A 9,600-nucleotide genomic window follows, 5' to 3' on the forward strand; every position below is an offset into this window, starting at 1 on the left:
CATTTCTCGTAAAAACAAAATCTGTCAATACAAACCTCCACTCCGTGGAGGTCCATATTATGATCGGACATGGTCGAAAGAAGAAGAAAAGAAATGATCATAAAATCAAAAATCGCTCGAGTTAGGTTCCTTCAGAGACAATCAATAAATCGTCAATCATCAATCAAAATTAATGGTACAGTTTGGTTATGAGGAATACAGCGGAAAACACATTTTGAAAATACCCGATATACTGGATTACACCAATTATACCAATATCAATATTAACCGTATGAAGGAATGGGTACTTAGGGGAGAGATAATAAAAAACAAGTTTGAGTATTATGTTGTATTTTAACAATTTACATTTTGTTTTACAGAATCGAGCTCAATATCCAGCATGGTGGACGATTTGGAAAACATGTCTCCTGATGAGAGTTACTCCAACTCGTTAAACAACGAAGATTGTATTGAGGTAAAACATTTTAACTAAATTGTTACATTGGTTTAATTTATCTATTGCTTATCATACTTTCTTGCCATGTGACAGCCCCGGTAGTATTAAAATATTTTTCGAAATCTCCTCGCGCTTTCTTAGCATTGGCAGTCAAGTTCCGATTAGTCGTTGCTTCCAAAGGCGCTAAGGTGTCCTGTGACCTCAGTCCGAGCTCTATTAAACCTGTCTCAGGATTTTCCCTATCAAGGTCATGAGAAGGAGTATAAGTATGTGTTGATTTGCGACGAAGAAAGTTGTGCAGCACACAGCAAGTTAATACAACTGTATTGATATTTTCAATTTTCATGTTTATTGGAGCTTGAAAAATGCGGAATCTAGCAGCTAAAATGCCAAAAACATTTTCTATAATTCGCCTGGCTCTGCATGTCCGATAATTATATATTCTTTTACTGTGATTTAATTGCCTTTGTGAATACGGCTTTATGAAATCGTTACGTAATGCAAAGGCTTCATCGCCAATATAAACAAATGGCAGTGCATCAGAATTAGCAGTAGGTTTTTTTGGTGCAGGTATTTTTAATCTGCCTTCGTCTAAACGTTTGAAAAAATGAGATTTTCTCAGTACGCCTCCATCAGAAATACGTCCATTTGTTCCAACATCAACATAAATAAATTCATAATTAGCATTTGCAATCGCCATCAAAACAATGCTGTGGAAATGTTTGTAATTATAAAAGTGGGAGCCGGCGCCTGCAGGTGGCACGATTGCAATGTGTTTCCCATCAACTGCGCCCAGGCAATTTGGAAATTGTCATTTACTATTAAATTCTTCTGCAATCGTCTCCATTTCTTCGTGCGTATCAGGGAACTGCAACAAAAAATAATCAACATTTTATTTACAGATAGAATATTCGCCTTCAACATCCACGTTGTCGACTACTCCAAGGTCGAATCTCAATAGAGCACCAGAACCCCCATCGTTCAAACGAAAAAAATCGAATGATAGCGCCAACGAAGTGTTAGAATTAATCACCGACAAACTAAGCAAGACTGAAGATGAATTTGATGTTTTTGGCAAAATGATAGCCATGAAACTACGATCGATGTCACAGGGACAAAGATTGCTGGCCGAGAAGCTGATGCATGAAGTTGCCTTTATGGGACAAAGTGACAAAATAATGCCAGCAACTACTGTTCATACTCAACCAGTTTATCGTATATTAAGCAAAAATGTACAAAAGCCGGTATAATAAATTAATGTTTTTTGTATGAATAAATATCTTGTAAAAATATTTGTTTTTTTGTTTGTTTTTATGCCTATAAACCTTCGCTTAAGCGATACAACAAATGGTAAGTATTTGAGCTATGTTAGCAAACCTATATTATTATGTGGCCTCATTTAGAAATCAAATTCCATGCTTGCTTTTCGAAGAATATGACTAGTATTACAATACATTCAACAGGAATAATTAAGCAGCTTGCTTACAGCCTATATGGAGAGTCCTGGCTAGGTACAGCATTCTAATGGTCTATTGAATATTTAGCATGTCAACGATGGCCTTATTTGTGACTATATATATACCTATCTCAAATGCATCTTGTCTGCCATTCTTATGATGTTGCCGTCTATGATTTATATAGGTAAAACAATCCACTAAACGTTCACTTTATAAGACCAACCAATGTCTACTTGTTAATGATATATTTGTAAATTTGCCCAACTTTATTAGATGACGTATAATATAATACACACCTTGAAATATTCTCCTTTCAAAACGTCAATGATGACTTGGCAAGTTTCGGGAATTATCTTGCCCAGAGTTTGTCTTCCAATCGCAGTTCTATAATGCAAGTCAGTGAATGTTCCGCCGGCAGCCAAAAATCGCAGGGTTGCACATAATCTATCATGAGGAGAAATAGCTTCCCTCATCATAGTATTTTTTTTTTTAATAAATGGGGAGACCAAATTATACAGTTCTGTGTATACATCCTCCGACATTCGCAAATAATTGCGGAAATCGCTCGGTTGCAAACGCAATTCTCGTATTAAATTTGTGTGGGATAATGTCGTTCGTTTCCTTATCCAATGTTTCACCCAGTATTTGTGTACCCTTTGCTTCGTTATTACATTATCTGCCACCCAATAACCCAAAAAACATAAAACGTCGGTATCATTTAACGCCATCACGATTTAACTGTCAGATATACGTATATTATCTATGCTGTCAAAGTCGACTGTTTTACTCGTCAAATTAATTATATACTCGTTTCGTTGAACGTCTGTTGGCCAGTAGCAGAACGTAGAAAAATCTGAAGACTTATTGTCGTCGGACTTTTGGCTCGCCAATGGAGCGCTGGCATTAGACGTTTGGTCTTATGTAAAAATTGAATTGTATTGCCAGTAATTATAAAAGAAACACTAATGAATTAATATTCAACTAGGCCATATAAAGGAGTCTTACATACCGATAAAATTCTTCTTATTCATGTTGACTTTGAAGTCCTTGGGATGGCTTGGGATAGGGTTGGCTCTTTCTTTTTCGCGTGAAGTGCTATTCTACAATTTATTACTTTTTCTTGTCGTTAAGTTTGCCATGTCTCCTTTTTATGTACTGGTCATACCCGCCCAGCGCGTCACTTTCTATAATCACGGCTGCCATATTGGTTCATGTTTTACAGTTGTAGTTGTTCATGTGACTCGATAATCTTAAAGAAATAACATTTTCCAAAGCATAAAATGGACATAAAACGTGAAGCAAAAGACTTCCAACCCGATGCAGTTGAGGAACATCGGTTCGATGTGTCCTTACAGGGAAATAACCCAGAATTAAATACTCGCATCAAACAAGAGTATGTTAATGATCCCTGCCACGCTGCCGAGGTTAGTTTTTCAAACAATATTTATTATAAAAACTGCCTACCTGATAAATTATTAGTGATAGTTTTTTTTCCAATCATTATATTTGTGTAGGTAATAAATAATATTGTAATTCAGACAATCAACATTGTATAATGACGCCAGCGATATCAGTAAACAGGAATAAAGTTTATTATCGTCATAAGAAGACATTGATATCCTTTTTTATTTATAAAATCAATGAATTTTTTTAGATCCCTTCAAATCACCTTACAACTGTAAAATTGGAGAATGATTTTGAGCGGGTTGGCTCAGAGAATGAGATTGTTCAACATGATGTAGAGAAAAGCTATTATGATAACCCTCAACCTACTTATTCCGAATGCTACATAGAACATCAGGTATACAACAATCTATTAATATTAAATAATCTACATACCTACGATCATAACGGTAACACAGAAAAAAATATGCGCGAAAGGGCAACGAATTCGATTAGATGAAGCGAAAAACTGACGTTTTCTAAGAGAGTTTCCTAAACTTTTCTGCGATGGAACACTTTGCAAAACCGTAATTTTTAATGTAACACTTTGTCTATTTTATGTATGGTAGGTAAATTCAATCAATAAAAAATGAGAAAAACAAAAATTTGGCACTTTTAGCAGTAAACTGTAATTTGAGGATGCTGATGGACGGATTACGGAACTAGGAGGTAGGGGTTTTACACAGGATACCAGACACGGACCTTTTTATGTTGAGAGGGCTGTCGTTCGCCGGAGTCAGTTCGGTGTTCACGTACTCACGCACGGTTCGGTATGCAACTCTCACGGTTTCACTTGGTTTTTGGAATGAATGATGATGGAAAGTTCAAGATGGATGATAGACGCGACGTTCGCTCAAACCGTATCAGATTTAGCACCGACGGTCGAACATAATATGTATTTTGAGTCACTCTGTTGTTAACGCGGCCTCATTCGTATCGTATCAGACAGAGCGCGATAGCCTTAACAAGCCTACGTCCGTCGGCTGTCTCTAAGTAACTCGTGATAACTAAATGTTATTCGCAATCATAATCTTTTCATGATCCGTACACCCTGGTCTTGCGACAACGATTTGAGTGATTTTAGGATTTTGAATTGCAAATCTTGATATTTAGCACAATATTAAAAAGTTGAATTTTTATCATTGGTATGGCGTCGAGCTTGTTCATAAAATTTGAGTTTGTTGCAGCATTATATTTTTACATAATATAATGTGGCAATACCTACTATAAAGTGTTATCCTTTGTCTATGGCACAAAAAATCATTGTCTACTATCACGGAAGTCTACCGGTGTCAATATCGCTTACACTTCATTAGTGACTCGATAATCTTTGAAAACGAACGCTTTCAAATCGTAAAATGGACGTTAACCGTGAAGCAGGTGACTTCCAACCTGATGCAAATGAACAACATTGGTTCGATGTCTCCTTACAGGGAAATAATCCAGAGTCAAATATTTACATCAAACAAGAGTATGCTGATGATCCCTGCCACGCTGCCGATGTTAGTTATTCAAAGGTTATTTTAATGTCTCCCATGATAAACATTCTCCAGTGACTCAACAACTGATAACGCCAACTATATATTTATGTAAACAGGAATAAAGTATATTTCCGAAAGAATTATGTAGATATTTTGGAAATCGAATTAGGAATTTATCGCTAGCCGTAGAATGAAACTATTTAACACTTTAACGATTAGGTATAATTACTGTAAATGAGACGCCAGCGATAGTTAAACCGATTTAATTAGATAAGGTAGGTTGGTACGTACGCTTTGAATTAACATTACGTATTCTTATTATAGGGCTGATAGAATATGGCGATTGAATTGGTCGACATGATTGAGTATGGACCAGTCTCCTCCACTTAGAGGTGTCCTTATGACATCTCCATAATTATATTTGAAATATCATTTTGTTTTATTTTAAATTATTTTATAATAGGTATGAATTGACATTGACAATTATTCAAACATTATCGCAGATTAGTATTGTTTGCAATATGTATGTTGTCATTATATTTTAAAATGCTCGTTCTTATTGAAGTTTGGCGTTAGATAACGATATACACACCATTGGGTCTATTCTATACTTATCGACCGATAAAGTGATAAATATTATCAAACTTAGGGTAATATTTATCACTTTATCACTCTTACTGTCGTTAAATATTGAATAGACCCACATGTCCTCATTGCAAGAGTGTAAGAGTTGAGACCCGTCAAGTGTGTGGTCGAGTTTCACACGTATTATCGGTTTTCTTAAAAATATTCTTTATTTTATTACCTACATATTATTTTGGTTTTTCAGAATATTGTTTCAGACCCAACAATAATATCATTGACGACAGATACTCCGCTAATTGACATCAAGACTGAGCTTATTAAAGACATTTATGAAGATCCGCAACAGGGTTGTTCTTATTCGGAACAACTGAATCGGGTAAGTACCTACCTACCTACTAATTGGTATTGATCGTGTGGTGGGGTGGAATGTATATAGTGACGGAATGAACTGTAAAACATTCTAATATTTTGATATTGTTAGCTGTCACCAGTAGGTACCATAGAAATAACAAAACTGCTCAAATCCAACCGTTGTATATCCCATTGAACAACCAACCGCTCCGACAACAACTTGACACTGTTGAATGTTTTAGTAGGTACGTAAACATTGTGTTTGCTATGGTTTTATACTGCCATGGTTCGGGCCATTATGAATCCCGTGTAAACTGTATGTACCTACCTCTAAGTTGTTATCCATGCCACATTCAGTACTTACTTTTATTTCTTGCATGTTTCTTCATGCAGTGACTACAGGCGAAACGAAAGCCCGCACATGAATCGCGATTTCTGACAAATAATCATTTTTGCTAGAAAGTATCTAAAATTAATTCAATACCACACTTGTCTCTAAAACAGCAACGCAGTTACTGAAATGTCAACTTGAGATGAGTATCATGAAATTCTAACCTGCTAAGTACAGCTTTTTGTCTACGAGGACACAAATTTAAACTTGAAAAAAAATATTTTTTTTAAAATATAAACACTGCTCCATGGCACCCAACGATGGCCGAGAGACTAATATTATAGGTAGCGCAATAATATATCGATAAAATGACAATTATGAAATTTTTGTCATCGCGAAAATCCTAAATGAATATTGTGGTTAGGTAAAGTCATGTTTTTTTTTTCTTAATTTGCTTCATGTAATTCCGGTTTTGCGACCAGGGACCGACAATATTTCTTAAAAACTATATTTTGATATCTGGCTAATAGATATTTAAAAAGTGTTTTCATTTTAGTTTTGATGGCTCAGATAATGCCGAAAAAGGAACGGAAATGAATGTTAAATCTTTTGATAGATCAACAAATTAAACAACCTCATAATCATTATGTTTATGGTGCTGAGATATCCGGGGTCCTGTGGCTAGCTCTGGATGTTGGTAACACCGACCCAAAAAATAATAATAATTGAAATAGGTAGCAGTAAAATAAAAAAGTCTTGATTGTTTCGTTCAGAGACCGAGGTTTTTATATTTTGGATATATCGATACACCATCAATTCACAATATTATTCTCACACATTTCCGTCACTTAATATTACTGCTTAATCTCTAATTCGCTTTAACTTTAAACTTAATTCTCTATATCCGTTTCTCTAACTAATTTGTTTACGCCCATGCCTGGTTATGTCGTTTCTTTTTACTCCCGAGTCGTGAGGGCTTGACTAGAGGTCAGGTGACATGGTTATACCCTAACAATTAATTTAATCTATCGGGAGAGGCCCAATAATCATGGGTGTAACAGTACCTATCGTTTCAGATAAATCATTTAACTCATCACGTACTGCCATAGCTCGTTACATACATTACATTCGACATTAAAAGCTCTAGCTATAGGAGGTTACTCTGGCTATTGAAATATTCCCTCAGATTAGACCCCTTTTCATTGTGTATAAGTGTAAATCAAAAACAATCCAAAAACACCAAGAGTTTGAATTTAAATTCTAATGGATTTAAGTTATGTACTATTCCAACTCAGTCGCTTTTTGTGACCCGGGATTCGATTTTCGGCATCTTGAGGCACTGTGTACTACACTCACCTAAACACAACCCAAAACACACTGACCACGAATACTATTAACTCTAACTTATATATTAAATCAATACAATAAAGTAGGTAAAAACATTATCACCTACCTATTAAGTCTAGGATCACAAAAAAATATAACAAACAAATTATGAATAGTTGAAGTGTTTGTATAAAACCCCTATCTCATTAATAATAATACACTCGGTAAGTGTATCATAACTCGTCAAACCTAATAATAGATCATTAGTAATTATAAACAAAAATACTGCACTCTAGAGGTGTAATATCGTCCATTCTGGGAACAATGGTAACGTATTGGGAATTAATGGAGTTAACTATCGAGTTAATAATCTATGATATCAGTCTTTAAATTTGAAGTTATCTCTTAAACAATTAGTTTTCAATAATATTCTTACATTATACCTACTTTTTATCGACAAATAAACCCACCTAATATATATTCGCATACACATGTATCCATACCTATATCTACACACCTAGGTATATACATAATGGTTGTATATCGTAAATAAATCATTATATAGGAATGGGCTATTAGGTAAATTAAGTTGATCAATCAAGATAGGTTTTGCTCGTCGGTAGGATGTGTTATTATTACAATTTACAATATTTATGACAATATTTATAATAAAATAATTCAAGGAACATTCTCTTAATTTTTTTCAGCCCGGAGCACACGAAATTCCTAAGATACAAGCCGCAAAGCCGTACGATGCAATCACAATACACGAACATGACGTTAAGCAAGAAAAAGTGAATGCTCCCGATAAAGAAATATGTTTAAAATTGACAAGAGCTTCCTTTTATCACAATAATTTTGTATGCGATGTATGTTATGCATTTTTCTCTTCAAAAAAGGTTCTGATCAATCACAAGTGTATGCATGTCGTATCTCTGGCTAATAATGAAGTTGCTCTTCGACCACAAACCTTCCAAGAGTTTGGTGAATGCTCGGGTTCGTCAATATTCAATAATGATTCACAGGTACGTTCCATTGTCATTGTATCATTGCTACCTACTACTATTAAGTATATTAATTTGTTATTTCAAACACTTCGGAATTGTACGAAATAAAATATATGGTTGCGCTTTTCATAGTGGACTGTAATTGATTGGTGGAATGATTATGATAGTGGATGTAGATGTTGGGGGGGGGGGTTACATGTTATCCTGGACTTAATAGTTGGTCGATAAAGTTTTTACCTACGTTTACCTTTTGGGTGAGTGCAGATAATGCCTGAAGATGCCGAAAGGCGAATCCCAGGTCGCAAAAAACGACTCAAATGGAATAGTACAAAACTTAAATCCATTAGAATTTAGACCAGTAGTGTTTATTTTGATTGAAAATCACGTCAGAATATATGGTAATATAATGTACCTACTGCATTAATGTAAATACGAAGAACAATCTATGAACTATAGTCCGACAACTTTTTGATGTTCGGTTGTGTTCGGCTATTGTCAGCCAGTATACGAGCGTCTAATAAAGAACTGAGCCATTAGTCAAAACTACTAATTCCTAGCTGTACCACTATGGAACTGAGCCATCGATAAGTTAAATTTAGATAGAACTCAAAGTAAAATGTCAGTCAGTTCAAAACGACAATAATTATTTATTTACTCCACTCTACAATATTATAGAATACACTAAACGAAAAAAGGCTTATGATAAAGTGGTTTTGCAAATCAACAGGTATGTCTAGTGATCGATCTGATTTTTACAACTGAACAGTGGGACCACTACTTGTTCGAGAATTGCGCTTGTACAAAAATATTGATAAGGCTTTGTATCAAGGCAGTGGCTGAATTCAGACACAATATGCATGTATAGATACATACCAGCCTACCAAATAGGTGTCGTTTTCATTTATTGATTAAAACGATTACGCTATTAAACTTACAATGTACCTATTTTATAGGATTTTTTTAGTGTTAACACAAATTATTGAACAATCGAAACCTCTTCCATGATAATTCTCATATGGTATTACTATCAATATCCTTTCTCTATGACAAAAGTCTATTGTCACGTCGGACACGAATTTATTAACGATGATCTAAAAAAACGTGAAATTCGAATCTGGTCATGAAAGAATTATTGGTTTGACAAGGTATTACGAGAAGATATCTCAGAATCTAAAACGTACAT

At 34.9% G+C, this 9,600-nt stretch overlaps 1 protein-coding gene across 1 annotated transcript; it reads right to left on the reverse strand.

Moving 5' to 3' along the window:
* Positions 1 to 1,068: 1,068 nt before the first annotated feature.
* On the reverse strand, positions 1,069 to 2,610 carry LOC147076239 (uncharacterized). Its single transcript, XM_085940320.1, has 2 exons — positions 2,190 to 2,610; positions 1,069 to 1,304 (listed from the first exon to the last, which is right to left on the reverse strand). The coding sequence occupies exons 1-2, from the start codon at positions 2,433 to 2,435 to the stop codon at positions 1,248 to 1,250; spliced, it is 303 nt and encodes a 100-aa protein (XP_085796446.1). The 5' UTR covers positions 2,436 to 2,610; the 3' UTR covers positions 1,069 to 1,247.
* Between the last annotated feature and the right edge of the window lie 6,990 nt (positions 2,611 to 9,600).

The sequence above is a fragment of the Rhyacophila brunnea genome, unplaced genomic scaffold (genome assembly GCF_057557595.1).
Source record: "Rhyacophila brunnea isolate RB1 unplaced genomic scaffold, BYU_Rbru_1.0 scaffold_13, whole genome shotgun sequence".
In the NCBI taxonomy this organism is placed as follows: Eukaryota; Metazoa; Arthropoda; class Insecta; order Trichoptera; family Rhyacophilidae; genus Rhyacophila; species Rhyacophila brunnea.